A 22054-nucleotide genomic window follows, 5' to 3' on the forward strand; every position below is an offset into this window, starting at 1 on the left:
CAGAGCAGTAGCCGAAGCAGCTGAAGCAGCCGCCTTTGCATAGCTCCTGGAGGGCCCCGCTCCCCCTGAACACTGACCCAGCATAGTATCAGGTGCTACAATTTTAAAACATACCACTGAAAACGACACACAGTCCAAATGGCACGAGGCCAAGTCCAAAGACAAAAAAAACAAACGAATGGAAGTTCGAGAGAGAGAGGCAAATTGGTGTCGCCTCAAACGCTGATAATGGCAGCTCCCCCGGAAAACTGCTGCGTCACCACCTCTTCGCTGGAAACTCTCGGCTCTCCTGCGTTCCCTGGCGAGCTGCTGACCTTCGCAGGCAATCCCAGCTGTTCTTCGCCGCTCCTACAGCAACAAAAGGGGACTTGCCTGCAGTCTTGTTGTTGGAAGCCTCTTATCTCTCTCGGTCTTGCCGAGAGAAAGGAGGCTTCGTCGTCAGCTCCACAGTCCAAGGCCGCAAAAGAAGGTCGAGATGGTGGAGGTGCAGAAAACCTCCCACACCCCACGAAAACCAGACCGGTCAACGAGTCAGTAAGGGGGTTGTTCTGGACGCAGTTGTACAAGTCCAGAAATAATTTTCTCCCCTCTTTTGGACACAAAACAGTTTCCTGGCAGGTTGCCAGCCACCGTAGTGGGAGCTACGCAGTCAGTTGATAAGACTGCTCGCAGTCCCAAAACAAGCAGAAAAACTTTAAAACAAGTCTCTGCAGCGTTGCAGCGATACAACAAGATGTTTAAGGTACCGCTGTATCTCCTCCGAATTCCATAAAGATGTAAAACACACTAGTTCTTTTGTCCGGACGGGAGCTCCTAATCACCACACCTCCTCGCATAACCAGCTTGGAGGATGCCCTGAGTACAGGTATCTCTGCAAGGTCCTGAGGCGGAGAGCCGCCACCTTTTGTATTTTTTTGTTTTTTTAAATCAAAAATATTTATTCACATATTAAAATAGTATTGACAATACAATAAAACAAAACACCACCATAATACAAGACGAGCTAAACAAGTATATTGCAATCCTTGTCAAGGATACATTCAACCCCCCTCGGTGCCCAGCGGTCCCGGAACTCCCTCAGGGTGCCCGTAGACAGGGCGTATTCCCTTTCCATCCGCACCCGGGCACGGACGTATCCCCGGAAAAGGGGCAGGCAGCCGGCTCGGGTAGAGCCCTCCACCGTCTGGCGCCGTGACTCGCGGATGGCCAGCTTGGCCAGGCCCAGGAGCAACCCAACCAGCACATCTTCAGCCCTACCCTCTCCCCTACGCACAGGGTGTCCAGAGATGAGGATGGTGGGTGAAAAATGCAGCCAGAAGGTAAGGAGCAGCCCCTTTAGGTATTGAAACAGTGGCTGCAGCCTCACGCACTCCATGTACACGTGGTACACAGACTCTTCCAGCCCGCAAAAGTGGCAGGCGGCTGGCGAGTCTGTGAACCGCGAGAGAAACAGGTTGCAGGGAACACCTCGGTGCAATACCCTCCACCCCAGGTCCCCAATGTATAGGGGGAGAATCCCTGCATAGAGGGACCCCCACCGGGGGCCCCCCTCGCGACCGGAAGGGAACACCGACCGCCACTTGGTGTCCGGATGGTGGACCAGGGCGAGGAAGTGCAGGGTGTGGAGGAGGAGCCTGTACAGGACACGCCTCCCTGCGTCTCGGAGGGAGACGAAGGGTGTCGAGGAAAGGCGGCTCAAATTGTGTGGGACCGGCTCCCGGGATGGATTACGGCGCCTTGGTCCGATGAGTACTTCCGGCTGAGCGGGGGCTTGCTCAACCACCAATACTCCACACGTTTGAGCCCCCCGGTCACCCGATGGGGCGGGACAGGGACCGGCTGCTCTCAAGCCCGGGCCGTCACCCTCCGCCGGTGGAGGTGGGGCCTGGTCAATGGCAACCAGGTTCCAGACTCTCAACAAGTCCCTGTAGAAGCCAGGCATCCCCATCAGGACCGCACGGTTGACCCCCACCATCGGGATCCGCGTACCTCCTTGAAGGCAACGGCTCCGTTGGAAAAAGTGCGTTGCCAGCACGTGCCACCTGGGAGGATGCCCTGAGTACAGGTATCTCTGCAAGGTCCTGAGGCGGAGAGCCGCCACTTTTTTTTTTTTTTTTTTTTTTTTTTTAATCAAAAATATTTATTCACATATTAAAATAGTATTGACAATACAATAAAACAAAACACCACCATAATACAAGACGAGCTAAACAATTATATTGCAATCCTTGTCAAGGATACATTCAACCCCCCTCGGTGCCCAGCGGTCCCGGAACTCCCTCAGGGTGCCCGTAGACAGGGCGTATTCCCTTTCCATCCGCACCCGGGCACGGACGTATCCCCGGAAAAGGGGCAGGCAGCCGGCTCGGGTAGAGCCCTCCACCGTCTGGCGCCGTGACTCGCGGATGGCCAGCTTGGCCAGGCCCAGGAGCAACCCAACCAGCACATCTTCAGCCCTATCCTCTCCCCTACGCACAGGGTGTCCAAAGATGAGGATGGTGGGTGAAAAATGCAGCCAGAAGGCAAGGAGCAGCCCCTTTAGGTATTGAAACAGTGGCTGCAGCCTCACGCACTCCATGTACACGTGGTACACAGACTCTTCCAGCCCGCAAAAGTGGCAGGCGGCTGGCGAGTCTGTGAACCGCGAGAGAAACAGGTTGCAGGGAACACCTCGGTGCAATACCCTCCACCCCAGGTCCCCAATGTAGAGGGGGGAGAATCCCTGCGTAGAGGGACCCCCACCGGGGGCCCCCCTCGCGACCTAAAGGGAACACCGACCGCCACTTGGTGTCCGGACGGTGGACCAGGGCGAGGAAGTGCAGGGTGTGGAGGAGGAGCCTGTACAGGACACGCCTCCCTGCGTCTCGGAGGGAGACGAAGGGTGTCGAGGAAAGGCGGCTCAAATTGTGTGGGACCGGCTCCCGGGATGGATTACGGCGCCTTGGTCCGATGAGTACTTCCGGCTGAGCGGGGGCTTGCTCAACCACCAGTACTCCACACGTTTGAGCCCCCCGGTCACCCGATGGGGCGGGACAGGGACCGGCTGCTCTCAAGCCCGGGCCGTCACCCTCCGCCGGTGGAGGTGGGGCCTGGTCAATGGCAACCAGGTTCCAGACTCTCAACAAGTCCCTGTAGAAGCCAGGCATCCCCACCAGGACCGCACGGTTGACCCCCACCATCGGGATCCGCGTACCTCCTTGAAGGCAACGGCTCCGTTGGAAAAAGTGCGTTGCCAGCACGTGCCACCTGGGAGGATGCCCTGAGTACAGGTATCTCTGCAAGGTCCTGAGGCGGAGAGCCGCCACTTTTTTATTTTTTATTTATTTATTTATTTTTTTTTTTTTTTTTAATCAAAAATATTTATTCACATATTAAAATAGTATTGACAATACAATAAAACAAAACACCACCATAATACAAGACGAGCTAAACAATTATATTGCAATCCTTGTCAAGGATACATTCAACCCCCCTCGGTGCCCAGCGGTCCCGGAACTCCCTCAGGGTGCCATTAGACAGGGCGTATTCCCTTTCCATCCGCACCCGGGCACGGACGTATCCCCGGAAAAGGGGCAGGCAGCCGGCTCGGGTAGAGCCCTCCACCGTCTGGCGCCGTGACTCGCGGATGGCCAGCTTGGCCAGGCCCAGGAGCAACCCAACCAGCACATCTTCAGCCCTACCCTCTCCCCTACGCACAGGGTGTCCAAAGATGAGGATGGTGGGAGAAAAATGCAGCCAGAAGGCAAGGAGCAGCCCCTTTAGGTATTGAAACAGTGGCTGCAGCCTCACGCACTCCATGTACACGTGGTACACAGACTCTTCCAGCCCGCAAAAGTGGCAGGCGGCTGGCGAGTCTGTGAACCGCGAGAGAAACAGGTTGCAGGGAACACCTCGGTGCAATACCCTCCACCCCAGGTCCCCAATGTAGAGGGGGAGAATCCCTGCGTAGAGGGACCCCCACCGGGGCCCCCCCTCGCGACCGGAAGGGAACACCGACCGCCACTTGGTGTCCGGACGGTGGACCAGGGCGAGGAAGTGCAGGGTGTGGAGGAGGAGCCTGTACAGGACACGCCTCCCTGCGTCTCGGAGGGAGACGAAGGGTGTCGAGGAAAGGCGGCTCAAATTGTGTGGGACCGGCTCCCGGGATGGATTACGGCGCCTTGGTCCGATGAGTACTTCCGGCTGAGCGGGGGCTTGCTCAACCACCAGTACTCCACACGTTTGAGCCCCCCGGTCACCCGATGGGGCGGGGCAGGGACCGGCTGCTCTCAAGCCCGGGCCGTCACCCTCCGCCGGTGGAGGTGAGGCCTGGTCAATGGCAACCAGGTTCCAGACTCTCAACAAGTCCCTGTAGAAGCCAGGCATCCCCATCAGGACCGCACGGTTGACCCCCACCATCGGGATCCGCGTACCTCCTTGAAGGCAGCGGCTCCGTTGGAAAAAGTGCGTTGCCAGCACGTGCCACCTGGGAGGATGCCCTGAGTACAGGTATCTCTGCAAGGTCCTGAGGCGGAGAGCCGCCACCTTGGTGCGAATGCACACCAGCGACTAACTACACTGTGTTGTCTACACTAGACTGTACTATATTGACCACACGTGTTCTGTAACTACACTGTGTGTTGTCTACACTAGACTGTACTATATTGACCACAGGTGTTCTGTAACTACACTGTGTTGTCTACACTAGACTGTACTATATTGACCACACGTGTACTGTAACGACACTGTGTTGTCTACACTAGACTGTACTATATTGACCACACAATGTTCTGTAACTACACTGTGTGTTGTCTACACTAGACTGTACTATATTGACCACACGTGTACTGTAACTACACTGTGTTGTCTACACTAGACTGTACTATATTGACCACACAATGTTCTGTAACTACATTGTGTGTTGTCTACACTAGACTGTACTATATTGACCACACGTGTACTGTAACTACACTGTGTGTTGTCTGCACTAGACTGTACTATATTGACCACACGTGTACTGTAACTACACTGTGTGTTGTCTACACTAGACTGTACTATATTGACCACACAGTGTTCTGTAACTACATTGTGTGTTGTCTACACTAGACTGTACTATATTGACCACACGTGTACTGTAACCACACTGTGTTGTCTACACTAGACTGTACTATATTGACTACACAGTGAGGTCGGCGGCCATCTTGGCGAGGGCAGGTGAGGTCGGCGCGCGGTTGACGGTTGGCGGTTGGCGGTTGGAGCTTTGGGCGGGAACAAGATGGAACCCGGACCCTGATGGTGGAGATGGCGGTGGCGGCTGTAACTGTTGGATAAACATAGAAACATAGACAACAGGTGCAGGAGTAGAGGTCATTCGGCCCTTCGAGCCTGCACCATTCGCCATTCAATATGATCATGGCTGATCATCCAACTCAGTATCCTGTACCTGCCTTCTCTCCATACCCCCTGATCCCTTTAGCCACAAGGGCCACATCTAACTCCCTCTTAAATATAGCCAATGCACTGTGTGGCCTCAACTACCTTCTGTGGCAGAGAATTCCACAGATTCACCACTCTCTGTGGGTGAAAAAATAAAGTTTTTCTCATCTCGACTTCCCCCTTATCCTTAAACTGTGTGTGTGGCCCCTTGTTCTGGACTTCCCCAACATCGGGAACAATCTTCCTGCATCTAGCCTGTCCAACCCCCTAAGAATTTTGTAAGTTTCTATCGGATCCCCCCTCAATCTTCTAAATTATAGCGAGTACAAGCCGAGTCTATCCAGTCTTTCTTCATATGAAAGTCCTGACATCCCAAGAATCAGTCTGATGAACCTTCTCTGTACTCCCTCTATGACAAGAATGTCCTTCCTCAGATTAGGAGACCAAAACTGTACACAATACTCCAGGTGTGGACTCACCAAGACCCTGTACGGGCGTGTGTGGGTGGTTTCGGATGGGTGTGGGTGGTTTGGGGCCGATGAGGGTTGTTTCGGTTGGTGTGGGTGGTTTCGGGAGGGTGAGGGTGGTTTCAGGCGGGTGAGGGTGGTTTCGGGCGGGTGTGGCTGGTTTTGGGCGGGTGAGAGTTGTTTCGGTGGGTGTGGGTGGTTTCGGGCGGGTGAGGGTGATTTCGGGCGGGTGAGGGTGGTTTAGGGGCGGGTGAGGGTGGCTTAGGGGCGGGTGAGGGTGATTTTGGGTGGGTGTGGGTAAATAAATCACAAACCATACGTAAGTAAGTAAGTAAATTGTATTTATATAGCATGTTTAAATCAACTTGCGTTTAAATCAAAGTGCTTTACTTAAAATAAATAATGTCGTTTCCGTACATCCATAGAAAAAATTAAAAATAAGAAAAAATGACAACACATTATAGAATTCAACATGAACGTCCCCTCACAACATAATCAACGTTTTCCACTTTGGGGAAAGGCATCAAAAAGTTAAGTCCTCGTCCTCTGTGAATCACCCGAGGTCGGGGCTGATTTGTAGCCTCCACAGCCAGTCCGATGTTTTCAGGACTCTTGCCGGGAAGCTGGAACTCCGGCGTCTGGTGAACACTCCTCAGCGGCTTGGAAATGTCTGGAGCGGCCGCTCCCTCCCCGGAGACCGAGGCACCTGAAGTCGACAGGCCGCGCTGGCTGGAGCTCCGACTCTGGTGATCTCGGCAACAGATCCCAGGCACCGCGGTGTTTTAAATCCAGCGCCGCCCACCTGCGGCTGGAAGCTCCGCAGACCGCGGTACCCGACGTCGGCAGGCCGCGCTGGCTGGAGCTCCGTCTCTGGCGATCTCGGCAACAGATCCCAGGCACCGCGGTGTTTTAAATCCAGCGCCGCCCGCCCGCGGCTGGAAGCTCCGCAGACCGCAGCTCCTCGGATGTTGGAGTCAGCGGCCACAGCACTCCAGAGCTTACTGCACGGCGACCCGATAAGGCATCGCCCGCTCCATGATGGTGTCCCAGCGCTGTGCCGCCACCGAAGCTGTTGTCCTAGCCGGTCCCGGCAGGAAACTCCGCTCCAGTCCGATGGTAGGCCGTGGGTTTTGAATTACATTTTACTCAGATGCAAGCCAAGAAATGAATGAATGAAAACTTTATTGTCATTCAGATATACACCTAGACACGGTGCACCTTGAACGAAATTTCGTTGCATTTGACTCTCCAAATCAGGTAAATAGTAAAAGTAAAAGTGCTAGGTGCGTCCATAAAAATGTCTCATGAGCATGGTTCTGTAAAATAAATATATATAAACAGTTTTTAAAAAGTGTCGATATTTAAAAGTTCTAGCCTCGGTTTTGTTGATTGTTCAGTAATCTTATGGCCTGGGGGATGAAGCTGTTGCAGAACCTGGTTGTCCCGCTCTTCATGCTGCGGTACCTCCTCCCAGAGTTAAGCAGTATAAACAGTCCAAATTGTGGGTGTGTGGGGGCTCTGGTAAAGCCCTTAGCTCTAATCAGACAGCGCTTGTATCCCATGTCCATGGTGGAAGGAAGAGAAGTCCCAATGATGTTTGCCGCTGTCCTCACCACTCTATGAAGGCACTTCCAGTCCGCAGCTGTACAGCTGCCGCACCACGTAGAGATGCAGCTGGTCATGACCGACTCAATTGTGCTTCTGTAGAAAGTGGCGAGGATGGGAGGGTGGAGGTGTAAACTTCTCAACCTGCGGAGGAAGTACAACCGCTGCTGTGCCCGTTTTGCCAGAGATGTAATGTTTGTGGACCAGTTTAAGGTGTCCGTTATATGCACCCCCAGGAACTTGATCCTTTTCACCTGCTCCACTGCTGAGTTGTTAATGCAAAGTGGAGTGTGACTGGGCTGAATTTTCCTTCTGAAATCGACGACAATCTCCTTGGTTTTGTTCACATTTAGGAGAAGGTTGTTCCTGCTGCACCAGCTCACCAGCTGTTCCACCTCCTCTCTATATGCCTGGTCGTCGTTATTGCGGATGAGGCCCACTACTGTTGTGTCATCCGCGTATTTGATGATATGGTTATTAGTGGACCTGGCGACACAGTCATGTGTCATCAATGTAAAGAGCAGCGGACTCAGGACACAGCACTGAGGGGAGCCGGTGCTCAATGTGATGACCGAGGAGGTGTTCTTTCCCACCCGCACAGACTGGGGTCTTTCAGAAAGGAAATCCAGGATCCAGTTGCATAGTATGCAATTGAAACCTAGGGGTGCCAGTTTGCTCACCAGATGCTGGGGGATTATCGTGTTAAATGCTGAGCTGAAATGGCATCATTGTTAGTTGTTAATTGGACATAATCAACCTCAGCAAATTGACAATAGCCCATTGAAAGACAGTGGGTGTTTAAGCTGTCAGGCCATTTTATTATTTGCCAAAATATACATCTCCATAGCATAATGATCGAAAACTTTTCTACACATCACTCGTAAGTGTGGAGATTTTTTTAATGATACATTTAGCTTCAGAAGCATTTACTTTTTGCATGTACAAACCCACTTCAGAAACATGGACGATTTAAAAAATTTACAGCCAGATTTATCACTTCGGAAATTTTTTAGATACCAAAGGGACCAAGAACAAACACAAATAATGCCTCACTGTTGATGAAATGCAGTGAGCAAAGACGATAATTCCCAATATTTGCAATCTCGATATCTGCATGGCCAATGTTCGCCAAGCACTTTAGCTGTTGTTGTTCCTTCAGCTCTCGCTTCTCTTTACTTTCATTTCGCTTCACTTTTGGAATTGTGAAGAAGGATAGATCTCTCACGGTTACCCCGACTTCCACAATTATTTACAGCACAGAAATTCGCCATTTTGGCAGTTGTTAACAGGTAGGAAAGTTATGCGTTTCGTGTATTAACAACATATACTGGAAGCTGCGATATCCTCCAGATGGATTGAGCGACTCCGTGCGTCATGCCCTTTGACCCGGTGACCTTGTGTGCAACCCCCCTACACACACACACACACACTCCCTCAGACACACACACTCTCAGCCACACACACACTCTCAGCCACACACACTCTCATTCACGCACGCACTCGCACACACGCACACACTCATGCACACACTCTCACTCACGCACACACTCACGCACACACTCTCAGACACACACACACGCACACACAGACTCACACACACACAGACTCACTTACTCACACACACACAGACTCACTCACTCACACACACACAGACTCAATCACACGCACACAGACTCACTCGCACAGACTCACTCACTCACACAGTCACACACTCACACACTCACACACTCACACACTCACACACACTCAGTCACTCACACACACTCAGTCACTCACACACTGACACACACACACACACAACCAATACTAAAATGCCAAGTAACTTCAGAAAGTGGTAAAAGGGGATGGTGACACAACCACCACATGGTCAGATCATTGCAGATCACCACCTGAACAGCATCATACAGCAGACTCCTCATGGCAACGCAGGTAGACAGGACAATGCACATTGCATAAATAATGCTTCAATTGACAACAAGTCTGAAATCAATTTGTCAACAACATAAGCACAAACAGATACTTTTCTTATCCAAAATATATTGTTATTTTCTCATTGTAACAAAGATAACATTGTCATTGATAATTTGGGGGAATCTGTGCTGCATTAAGGATGTCTTCATGTACTTTACCTGTAGGCTTGTGCCTTCTTTGACACCACACCACTGCCAGTACAATGACGAGGAGAAGAGCCAGGCCTCCGATAATTACAACAGATCTGATAATGAAAGTGTAATTCCCTGTCAAAATAATAAACACAGAGTTCACATTTGTAGAATAAATGTGCATCATTCAAAAGCTCCCACAAAGACCAGGCATTAACCAGACTGACTAATTTAGATCAGAAGTCTTGAGTTTAACTTGTGATCCAGATTAACTGAGACACAAGGTACTACAGATGATAGTTTACCAATAAAAGACACAAGGTGTTGGAGAAACTCAGCAGGTTAGGCAGGTGACATTTCAGGTCACAGCCCTTTAGTCTGAAATAGGGTCCCAACCCAAAACCCTCACCTATCCATGTTCTCCAGGGATTCCGCCTGACCCGTTGAGTTTCTCCAGCACATTGTGTATTTTTTCCCCAGATTAATTGATCTTACTTAAAAACATAGAAACATAGAAAATAGGTGCAGGAGTAGAGGCCATTCGGCCCTTCGAGCCTGCACCATTCGCCATTCAATATGATCATGGCTGATCATCCAACTCAGTATCCCGTACCTGCCTTCTCTCCATACCCCCTGATCCATTTAGCCACAAGGGCCACATCTAACTCCCTCTTAAATATAGCCAATGAACTGTGGCCTCAACTACCTTCTGTGGCAGAGATTCCAGAGATTCACCACTCTCTGTGTGAAAAATGTTTTCCTCATCTCGGTCCTAAAAGATTTCCCCCTTATCCTTAAACTGTGACCCGTTGTTCTGGACTTCCCCAACATCGGGAACAATCTTCCTGTATCTAGCCTGTCCAACCCCTTAAGAATTTTGTAAGTTTCTATCAGATCACCCCTCACTCTTCTAAATTCTAGCGAGTACAAGCCGAGTACAAAGATCAGAGAGCCACAACTTGCCTCAGTAGCCATCAGTTAGAGACTGTAAACATTCACACAAGTTTCTATTTCTTGGTTACAATCTGCTGACATTTCTCAGGCAGGAGATGGGAGCTGATGGTTGGCTGATAAAGTAGCTGATTCAGCTGTGATACTTCCCATTGTACAGTGGACAAATATCTATCATAGTCTAAGCCTGAAACAATGGTTGAATGAGCACTGCTGACAACAGAGTGGATATTGCCCTCCAGTTTCAATCATCTCTAACCAGGAGCACAAGAACTGTAAATGTTAGAAATATTCAGCCGTTTGAGCAGTATCTGTGAAATGGGAAAGAAGTGAGTTCATGTTTTGTCAGATTCAAAGAAAGGATATTTGACAATAGACAATAGACAATAGGTGCAAGAGTTGGCCATTCAGCCCCTCGAGCCAACAATCAACATTTATTAACAAGACAAAGTACACATACAAACAAGATATACAAATCACACAGCAGCTGTCAGCATCACATCAGATTATCCTAGAGTTCTGTCACAGAAGCATCACATTCACAGGCACCCACGCAAGCTCATCATATTTAATCCAATTTAATATATAATCACCCGTTATGTTAAACCAGACACGTGTATGCCACTAGCATAACTTATTTTGTCATTGATGGCCACTATGTATGTACTTATACACAGTCACACACATGTATGTACATATGGTTCCAAATACACGTATACAGTACCAATCGAATTCCTCCCCTCCACTGGGGCTATGGAGAAATTGTGTCTTTAATCAGTCTTGGCATCTGTAGTAATACCGATGTCCACATAATGTGGAAAGCATCCGTCCTTAACTGGAGTGTAGCTGTTATACTTTCCATCATATATACACTTTTCAATCTTTCCCTCCACTGTTGAACATTTGGTGACTTTACATTTCTCCATGACATTGTAATCATCTTCTTTGCCATCAACAGCAACCCCCCAAGCAAGCATGTGTGACACGCTAGAATTTAGAAGATGGAGGGGGGATCTTATAGAAACGTACAGAATTCTTAAGGGGTTGGACAGGCTAGATGCAGGAAGATTGTTCCCGATGTTGGGGAAGTCCAGAACAAGGGGTCACAGTTTAAGGATAAGAGGGAAATCTTTTAGGACCGAGATGAGATAATCATTTTTTCACACACAGAGAGTGGTGAATCTGTGGAATTCTCTGCCACAGAAGGTGGTTGAGGCCACACAGTTCATTGGCTATATTTAAGAGGGAGTTTGATGTGGCCCTTGTGGCTAAAGGGATCAGGGGGTATGGAGAGAAGGCAGGGATGGGTTACTGAGTTGGATGATCAGCCGTGATCATATTGAATGGCGGTGCAGGGTCGAAGGGCCGAATGGCCTCTACTCCTGCACCTATTGTCTATGTTTCTATGTTTCTATGTTTTGGTATCTATATTTTCTGGAGTCTCTCCTAGTATGAAGCATGCCGGCTCCATAGGTAGATCCACCCCCAAGATTAGCTTGATCTCCGTCTGAATGTCTCTCCAATATTGATACAATTTGTGACAATCCCCCAAAATATGTGTATGATCACCACTCTTCCCGCATTGTCTCCAGCATAAATCTGAGATGTTGCTATATCTTGCTAACATAAGAGGAGTCTGAAATATTCTCATTCTAGTTTTCCATTCAAACTCCCTCAAGGCGGGGCTGTTTAGACATAGAAACATAGAAACATAGACAACAGGTGCAGGAGTAGAGGCCATTCGGCCCTTCGAGCCTGCACCGCCATTCAACATGATCATGGCTGATCATCCAACTCAGTATCCTGTACCTGCCTTCTCTCCATACCCCCTGATCCGCGGCTCGAGAGGCTAATAGAGGCAAAGAGGTTTGCCACGCACTGCAAGGGAGCAGTGGACCAGACAGGAAGAGCGGACGGATTTACCACTAGACAGCCAAACCAGTAGGTAATTTACGGCTGGGGTGAGTACTTTCCCATTTATAGGAGGTAGGATTATATAAATAAGGGGTGTATCAATACAGTAATCCGGGTAGGGGATTCTTAAATAGGACCAGTTAATTACTTATATAAGATGGGCGGCCAGGAGATGTGCCAATACTGTGAGATGTGGGAATTTGTCGACACCATTGATGTAGAAGATCCCTACAGCTGCAGTAAGTGTTTGAGGCTAGAGGAACTCGAGCTCCGCATTGATGAGCTGGAGACCCAACTTCATACGCTGCGGTACATCAGGGAGGGGGAGTATTACCTGGATGTTTTGTGCCAGGGGATGGTCACACCGACCAGTTTAACTAATTCAGTAGGCAGTGAGCAAGGAAAGGAAGGTGTGGCCATAAGCGAGGCAGGTAGGGGGAACCAGGAGGAGATGCGGCAGGAGCCACAGCCCTTGTCCCTGACGAGCATGACCGAGGCTCTTACTCAATGTAAGGACGGGATCAGGGGCTGTGGGAGGGATGAGCAACCTGGCTGCAGCACCGTGGATCAGGGGGCCATTCAAGAGGGGGGAGTTAGAAGAAATGCCGTAGTGATAGGGGATAGTATTATTCGGGGGGTAGATAAGGTTCTCTGCGGCCAGCAGAACATGTCCCGAAGGCTGTGTTGCCTACCCGGTGCTAGGGTTAAGGATATCTCTGCGATGCTGGAGAGAAATTTGCAGAGGGAGGGGGAGGATCCAGTGGTCGTGGTCCATGTGGGGACCAATGACATAGGAAGGACGAGGAAGGAGGATCTGCTGAAGGAGTTTGAGCAGTTAGGGAATAAATTAAAAAGCAGAACCTCGAGGGTACTGATCTCCGGATTGCTACCTGAGCCACGGGCCAAATCGGCGAGGGTACATAAAATTAAAAAGCTGAATGCGTGGCTCAAAGACTGGTGTGGGAAAAATGGGTTTGGTTTCTTGGGCCACTGGCACCAGTACTGGGACAGGGGGGATCTGTTCTGTAAGGACGGACTTCACCTGAACGGTGCTGGGACTGGGGTCCTGGCAAATCATATAACTAGGGCAGTAGAGAGGTCTTTAAACTAAGTAGCGGGGGGGGGAGGTATCAAGGGGGGTAATAACGGCAGGGGTAGAGGAAATAGAGCAGGGTATCAGTGGGGAAGCGGAAAGTCAAAATGTGACAGGAGACAGAATGTGTGAAGATAAAGCTCTAGATGTAAAAGGGGCAAAAACGGAAAGGAAGGGTAGTAAAAATCATCTGAAAGTGCTTTATCTAAATGCACGGAGTATTCGAAATAAGATAAATGAATTAACGGTGCAATTAAGTATATATAGTTATGATATCGTGGCCATTACGGAGACATGGCTGCAAGGGGATCAGGACTGGGAGTTAAATATAGAGGGGTACTCGACAATTAGGAAAGATAGACAGGAAAGAAAGGGAGGAGGGGTGGCCCTTTTAATAAGGGAGGGAATAACGGCAATAGAGAGGAAGGATATTGCGTTGAAGGATCAGGATAGTGAAACAGCTTGGGTACAGATAGAGAATAACAAGGGGAAAAAACACTAGTGGGTGTAATTTATAGACCTCCAAATAGCTGTGACGCTGTTAGTCAGAACATAAATCTGCAAATAGTTGACGCATGTAAAAAGGGAACTGCTGTAATCATGGGGGACTTCAATTTTCATATTAATTGGGCAAACCAAACTGGGCAGGGTAGACTAGAGGAAGAGTTTATAGAATGTATTAGAGACGGGTTCCTAGAACAGTATGTCACAGAACCGACAAGGGGGGAGGCAATCTTGGATCTGGTCCTGTGTAATGAAGCAGGATTAATTAAAAATGTCATAGTTAGGGACTCGTTGGGAACAAGTGACCACAATATGGTCGAATTCCATATTCAAATAGAAGGGGAGCAGGTTGAAACTCAGGCTAGGGTGCTTAGTCTAAATAAGGGGGATTATGAAGGTATGAGGACTGAGCTGATCAAAGTTGACTGGGATAGCAGACTCAAGAATAAGACGGTACATGAGCAGTGGTGTACGTTTAAGGGTCTACTGTATAACCTTCAAGAAAAATTTATTCCTATGAAGAAAAAAAGGGGTAAGGGTAAGAACAGTCAGCCATGGCTCAGTAAAACTATAAAGGATAGTATTCGGCTGAAGGCAAGGGCATATAAGGTAGCCAGAGATAGTGGGAGGGTAGAGGATTGGGAAGCATTTAAAGGTCAGCAAAAAATAACTAAGAGATTAATTAAGACGGGGAAAATAGACTATGAAAGGAATTTAGCGAACAACATAAAAACTAATAGTAAGAGTTTTTATAGCTATATAAAAAGAAAAAGGGTGGCTAAGGTGAACGTTGATCCATTGGAGGGTGAGACTGGAGAGTTGTTGGTGGGGAACATGGAAATGGCAAAGGCATTAAACGAGTATTTTGTATCAGTCTTCACCATAGAAGACACAAAAAATATTCCAACGCTGGATAAACAGGGGGCGGTAGGAATGGAGGAGCTAAATACTATTAAGATCACCAAGGAGGAGGTATTAGGGAAATTAATGAGACTGAAGGAGGATAAATCCCCTGGGCCTGATGGATTACTTCCAAGGGTCTTGAGGGAGATAGCGGTGGGGATTGTGGATGCATTGGTGATAATTTTCCAAAACTCCCTGGAGGCAGGAACGGTCCCAGTGGATTGGAAAATGGCCAATGTAACACCTATATTTAAAAAAGGAAGTAAACAGAAGGCGGGTAACTATAGACCGGTTAGTCTAACATCGGTGGTGGGTAAAATGTTAGAGACAATTAATAAAGAAACACTAACGGGGCACTTGGATAAACATGACTTCATCGGACAGAACCAGCATGGTTTTGTGAAGGGGAAGTCCTGTTTAACGAATCTGCTCGAATTCTTTGAGGAAGTAACAACCCGGGTGGATAAAGGGGAACCGGTGGATGTGGTATACTTGGACTTCCAAAAGGCTTTTGACAAGGTGCCACATAAGAGAGTATTGCTAAAAATAAAAAATTATGGGATTGGGGGTAATATATTAGCATGGGTAGAGGATTGGCTAACAAATAGGAAGCAGAGAGTGGGGATAAATGGTTCATACTCGGGATGGCAACCGGTAACTAGCGGGATTCCGCAAGGGTCGGTGCTGGGACCCCAGTTGTTCACAATTTATATAAATGATTTGGAGGAGGGAACCAAGTGTAATATATCAAAATTTGCGGACGATACAAAAATGGGAGGAAAAGTAGGGGATGAGGAGGATAGGAAGAGTCTGCAAAAGGATATAGATAAGCTAGGTGAGTGGGCAACAACTTGGCAGATGAAATTTAATATTAATAAATGTGAAGTCATTCACTTTGGGGAAAAAAAATGATAGGGCAAGTTATTTTCTAAATGAGGAGGAGCTGCGTTGTAATGCAACGCAAAGGGATCTAGGGGTATTAGTACATGAATCACTAAAAGTTAGTATGCAGGTGCAGCAAGCAATCAGGAAGGCCAATGGAGTTTTGGCCTTTATTGCTAGGGGGATTGAGTATAAAAACACGGAGGTCTTGCTGCATCTGTACACAGTATTAGTGAGACCACGTTTGGAATACTGTGTACAGTTCTGGGGTCCATACTTAAGAAAGGATGTACTAGCCCTGGAGGCAGTGCAGCGAAGGTTTACAAGATTAATTCCTGCAATGAGGGGATTGACATATGAGGAAAGGTTAAGTAGGCTGGAACTCTACTCTTTGGAGTTTAGAAGAATGAGAGGCGATCTCATTGAAACATATAAGATCGTGAGGGGCCTTGATCGGGTGGATGCACCGAGGATGTTCCCAATGATCGGGGAAACTAGAACTAGGGGACATAGTTGCAGAATAAGGGGGGGCTCTTTTAAAACTGAGATGAGGAAGAACTTCTTCACCCAGAGGGTGGTTAATTTATGGAATTCACTGCCCCAGGGAGCAGTGGAAGCAGAAACGTTAAATATATTTAAGACTATAATAGATGGTTTTTTAGCTGCCAAGGGGATAAGGGGCTACGGGGAGAGGGCAGGGATATGGACCTAGGTATGGTTAGTATAGTAAGACCTGAGTGATCTCCTGGACAAGTGTCGATCGCCTGGATTGGGGTAGGAGAGGAATTTCCCGGATTTTTTTCCCGAATTGGACCTGGGTTTTTATCCGTTTTTTTGCCTCCCCCAGGAGATCACGAGGTTCTTGGGGTGGAGAGGGGTGATAGCGGTATAAAGGGGAGGGTAGTGTCTTGTGTTCTGTGTCTTGTGTCTACTGTTTGTGGGTAAGTGGGTCTGTTTAGTGTTCAGCCATGAGCGAATGGCGGTGCGGGCTCGACGGACCTGGTGGTCTACTCTCGCACCTACTTTCTATGTTTCTATGTTTCTATCCCTTTAGCTACAAGGGCCACATCTAACTCCCTCTTAAATATAGCCAATAAACTGTGTGGCCTCAACTACCTTCTGCGGGAGAGAATTCCAGAGATTCACCACTCTCTGTGTGAAAAAAGTTTTCCTCATCTCGGTCCTAAAAGATTTCCCCCTTATCCTTAAACTGTGACCCCTTGTTCTGGACTTCCCCAATATCGGGAACAATCTTCCTGTATCTAGCCTGTCCAACCCCTTAAGAATTTTGTAAGTTTCTATAAGAAACTTGTTTGTTAACGTATGACCCAAAAGACATGTCTTTTCCCACATTTCATCAGTAGTAATATGTGAAATGTGAAATAGGTTGCTTCATCAAATACAATACCTGTACAACTAGAGATTTATTGACAGAGTCATCTATTTACCTTGTTGCTTTGTGTTCCTAGTCACAGACGTATATTCAGTAACAGGGCTCATGTCAGGTACTGGGGTCACATTGGTTTCTGGAAAATAAGTATTTTATTTTCTGATTAAGACATTAATTTGGTTTGATTTTAAACAAGCAACAATCCAGTGTTTAAATTGTGCCCCATTAATAATGAGATCCACCAGAATGACCAGGAACATGACTTCAGATGTACGTCAGATACATTTAATTGTGGGATAAGACCTTGTGTATAAAATCAGAGTCCATGGAAACACAGTGTTCCCTAAATTATGACCATGTTAGGATGGTACACAAGGCAAAGTTTTCACTTGAAGTTTGAACCACCAATGTGCAGTGGAGATACATACCTTGGTCTCCTGGTTTCCTGGCCCATATTTATACCTGTTTGTTAACGTATGAACAAAAGACATGTCTTTTCCCACATTTCGTCAGTAATAATAATATTCATTTCCAATTCCCATTTCTGTTTTGTTTCTATAGTGTTTCCTTTTACATAATCTTGAAGTCCTTTATATAAATCCTGGTTCAACCAGATGACTGTTTGAGTACACAGCAGCATGCAGTAAAACATGACATAGATCAGGTCAACTAATACTGACTGACCTACAGTCAGATCAGTAACAGAGGGAGGGATATGGGTGGAAGTGGAGCAAGAACCAAAGCAAAACTCTGCAATTGGAAGGGGTGGGAAATGAGTTGAAAGAGGAAGGGAAGAGAATAGGATCACTGGGTGGTGGGATAAATGCGTGCACAATGAAGGTGGGGGGAGAAGTGGTGTTCGGGAAGTGTTATTTGAAATTTGAGAATTCATTGATCATAACAGAGTTAGACCACTCAAACTGGAAGAAAATATTCCACTCAAATGTCAGGACCAATAAGCGACATCAAAACTCAATCATGACTCTAAGTATGAAGAACAAACCCTTATCACTTACTACTGGGGTCCTGATAGTTTGGGACAAAAAGCCGGGGCAGGTCTTGATCAAACAAAACACATCTCCAGTTCCCTCTGCCTCTCTCAGCTTTCTGAATAACCAGACTCGGTGATTTCTCTTCCCCAGTCAGTGCCTTTTCTCCAACACGTTTGCCATCGCCATTGCTCCAAACCAGTCTCATTGACCCAATGATGTGAGACACAGAGCAGGTCAGGGTAACGTTGTCTCCCTCAGTCACTGCATCAGACGGTTCAGCTGTGACTGTGGAAACAAGCAGGTTGTTTACATTTTAAACAATAAGTTAATCAGTAAACTCAGTGGCAACATTCCGACTCCTACCTTTCACTGTGATTAGATCAATGGTGGGAAATAGATTTGATTCCAGAAAACAGGCGTAAACTCCGGCATCTTGAAACACAACGGGGACAATCCTCACATTGAAATCCTTGCCATCGAAGAGTTTCCCTGAGGTCACCAGTCGATTCACGAAGTTGGTCCCATTGACATTGATGATGATGGGCTGAGAACGTTCTGCAGATGCTATTAATTTCCACTGTTGAAGGGGATGAGGTGTCCAGGCCCACTCAGCACGGGAATAGCTACGACCATTACTCACAGAACAAACCAGGTGAAGTTCACTGTGATCGGTGCTGGAGCGGTAAAGTGTGTATCTCTTCCTATATAAATCTGTATCAGAGAGACAGAGGATAACTCCTTTCAGTATTACAGTTACTGTGCCATACACAGATTCTCAACAGTATACTTATAAACATTTGTGGTGTTTTGTTCAACTGATCAAGTTTCAAATGTAACATCTTTCATGAATGCCGCACTAAACTCATCAGATCTTTATAAAATACAATGTGCTGTACGGCAGCAAGTTGCAGTGAATTTTGGATATTCCACTCTACATTTCAACATGAGGTTCGCCCCCACACCCGGACTGTCCGGGAATGTCCCGGGATGGAATGAAACCTCCCGGAGACTCCCGAGAGCGGTGTGGGAGGTGAATGTCTGTCAGTCTGCAGGAAGTTGTTCAGGTTCAGGTTCGGGTTCGGGTTCGGGTTCGGGTTCGGGTTCAGGTTCAGGTTCAGGTTCGGATTCAGGTTCGGGTTCGGGTTCGGGTTCAGGTTCGAGTTCGGGTTCGGGTTCGGGTTCGGGTTCAGGTTCAGGTTCAGGCTGTGGACAGAAGCAGCCCAGAGGATGCCTGCACGGGGACTGACCCGGACAGGTTGGCACTTCAAGTGGATCGGCTCATTCCCATTATTCCCACCATCCCTCTCCCATTCACACCCTTTGATTCCCTGTCCTTCCCTGTTCCCCGGTCCTGCTCCTAGCTGAATGCTGATCCCAAGCCCGAGTCTGCAGCAGCTGGAATCACTTCAAGCAACACCAGCCTCGAAGAGAAGGGTCAGTGTGGGGAGAGGGGATGGATTGTTGTTCAGTGTTGATGTGTGGGTCGGGACCCCCAGTGTGAGTGTGAGCAGCAAGTGCTGGTGACTACACTTTCTATCTGACACTTTGATGTGAGTCCTGTATCAGTATCTCAGTCTCAGATACTGGAGCATTGTTGACAAGATGAGTCCTGTATCAGTATCTCAGTCTCAGATACTGGAGCATTGATGGCCAGATGAGCCCTGTATCAGTATCTCAGTCTCAGATACTGGAGCATTGATGGCAAGATGAGTCCTGTATCTCAGTCTCAGATACTGGCGCATTGATGACAAGATGAGTCCTGTATCTCAGTCTCAGATACTGGAGCATTGATGGCAAGATGAGTCCTATATCTGTATCTCAGTCTCAGATACTGGAGCATTGATGACAAGATGAGCCCTGTATCAGTATCTCAGTCTCAGATACTGGAGCATTGATGACAAGATGAGCCCTGTATCGGTATCTCAGTCTCAGATACTGGAGCATTGATGACAAGATGAGCCCTGTATCAGTATCTCAGTCTCAGATACTGGAGCATTGATGGCAAGATGAGTCCTGTATCAGATTAGATTAGATTAGATTATATCTTTAATAATCCTTTACAGGAAATTACAGTGCCACGACAGCTTCAAGACAGACATAACACCACACATTTCCTCAAATGGCTTCCATACTTAACAAGTTAAAATACAAGTTAAAATACAAGTATCAGTATCTCAGTCTCAGATACTGGAGCATTGATGGCAAGATGAGTCCTGTGTCTCAGTCTCAGTCTCAGATACTGGAGCATTGATGACAAGATAAACTGACAAAATACTTTACTGAACAATGGTTACAGAAATACATCTCCCTCCTGTGCTGTGTGCGTGTCTGTCACACAGAGACAAGCAGGCAGCTGCTCCACACAGACTTTCTGGAAACTTCTCCCTGATCATTGCAGCATTTTATACTGGAGAGCATTTGGTCACTGCCTCAGTTCTTCACAGAGCGCACACATAATATTACAAGAAACACCATGATACAAGTATCTACTTGATATCCAATGGGATGTGTGAACACTTACACTTGTCTACAGTAAAACCTGTGTTACTTGTGTGAAGAATGTTTCCGTTTTCCCGCACATCACACACATACAGCTTCCCATCCACTGCCACAGTTCTTCACGGAGCGCACATATAATATTACAAGCACCGTGATACAAGTGTCTACTCAATTTGAGAAGGGGAAGGTTAAATCGGAAGTGGCAGTGATGCAGTTGAACAAAGGGGACTATGAAGGCATGAGAGGAGAGCAGGCCAAGGTAGACTGGAAAGGGATCCTAGCAGGAATGACGGTGGAACAGCAATGGCAGGAATTTCTGGGCATAATCCGGAAGACGCAGGATCATCCCATTCCAAACAGGAAGAAAGATTCTAAGGGGAGTAGGAGGCAACCGTGGCTGACAAGAGAAGTTAGGGATAGAATAAAACTAAAAGAAAAGATGTATAACACAGCAAAGAATAGCCGGAAGCCAGAGGATTGGGAAACTTTCATAGGACAACAGAAGGAAACAAAACGGGCAATACGGGCTGAAATGCTGAAGTACGAAAGGAAGCTGGCCAGGAATATAAAGAAGGACAGTAAAATCTTCTTTAGATATGTTACGGGGGGAAAGAGTAGCAAAGTCAAATGTGGGTCCCTTGAAGGCAGACACGGTGAAATTATTATGGGCAACAAGGAAATGGCAGAAGAGTTGAATAGGTACTTCGGATCTGTCTTCACTAAGGAAGACACAAACAATCTCCCATATGTACTGGAGGACAGAGGATCTAAGGGGGTAGAGGAACTGAAAGAAATTTTCATTAGGCGACAAATGGTATTGGGTAGGCTAATGGGACTGAAGGATGATAAATCCCCTGGGACTGATGGCCTGCATCCCAGGGTCCTCAGAGAGGTGGCTCTAGAAATAGTGGATGCATTGGTAATCATTTTCCAATGTTCAATAGATTCAGGATCAGTTCTTGTGGAGCCAAGGGATGTGGGGAGAAGGCAGGCAAGGGTTATTGATTGGGGACGATCAGCCATGATCAAAATGAATGGCGGGTCTGGCTCGAAGGGCCGAATGGCCTCCCCCTGCACCTGTTTTCTATGTTTCTATATCCAATGGGAGGTGTTTGCACTTACTGTTGTTTACAGTAAAATCTCCGTTACTTGTGTGAAGCATGTTTCCATTTTCCCGCACTTCACACACATACAGCTTCCCATCCTCCATTGTAACGTGTCGAACCATCAGATATACCGTGTTATCCAGGCGGATCTGATCAGTGTTGCCCCTGTTCTGCTGGGATGAGTCCATGGGTCTCCAGTGAAGACTGACTGTATCTGAGAGTCTGGAGATG

At 47.7% G+C, this 22054-nt stretch overlaps 1 protein-coding gene across 1 annotated transcript; it reads right to left on the reverse strand.

The window, feature by feature from the left end:
- Nucleotides 1-215: 215 nt before the first annotated feature.
- Nucleotides 216-21879, reverse strand: LOC116969867. Its single transcript, XM_033016631.1, has 5 exons — nt 21840-21879; nt 18582-18929; nt 18243-18503; nt 9617-9724; nt 216-589 (listed from the first exon to the last, which is right to left on the reverse strand). The coding sequence occupies exons 1-5, from the start codon at nt 21877-21879 to the stop codon at nt 216-218; spliced, it is 1131 nt and encodes a 376-aa protein (XP_032872522.1).
- Between the last annotated feature and the right edge of the window lie 175 nt (nt 21880-22054).

Source organism: Amblyraja radiata, unplaced genomic scaffold (assembly GCF_010909765.2).
Source record: "Amblyraja radiata isolate CabotCenter1 unplaced genomic scaffold, sAmbRad1.1.pri scaffold_354_ctg1, whole genome shotgun sequence".
In the NCBI taxonomy this organism is placed as follows: Eukaryota; Metazoa; Chordata; class Chondrichthyes; order Rajiformes; family Rajidae; genus Amblyraja; species Amblyraja radiata.

Bases quoted from the DNA above. Each gene is read 5' to 3' on its own strand.
- LOC116969867 (XM_033016631.1), bottom strand. From the start codon at position 21,879: ATGCTTCACACAAGTAACGGAGATTTTACTGTAAACAACA. The intron at 18,504-18,581 runs GTAGGAGTCGGA...TTGTTTCCACAG, and splicing joins TGATCTAATCACAGTGAAAG to TCACAGCTGAACCGTCTGAT. The intron at 590-9,616 runs GTAAAGTACATG...TGTGTCCAAAAG, and splicing joins AAGAAGGCACAAGCCTACAG to AGGGGAGAAAATTATTTCTG.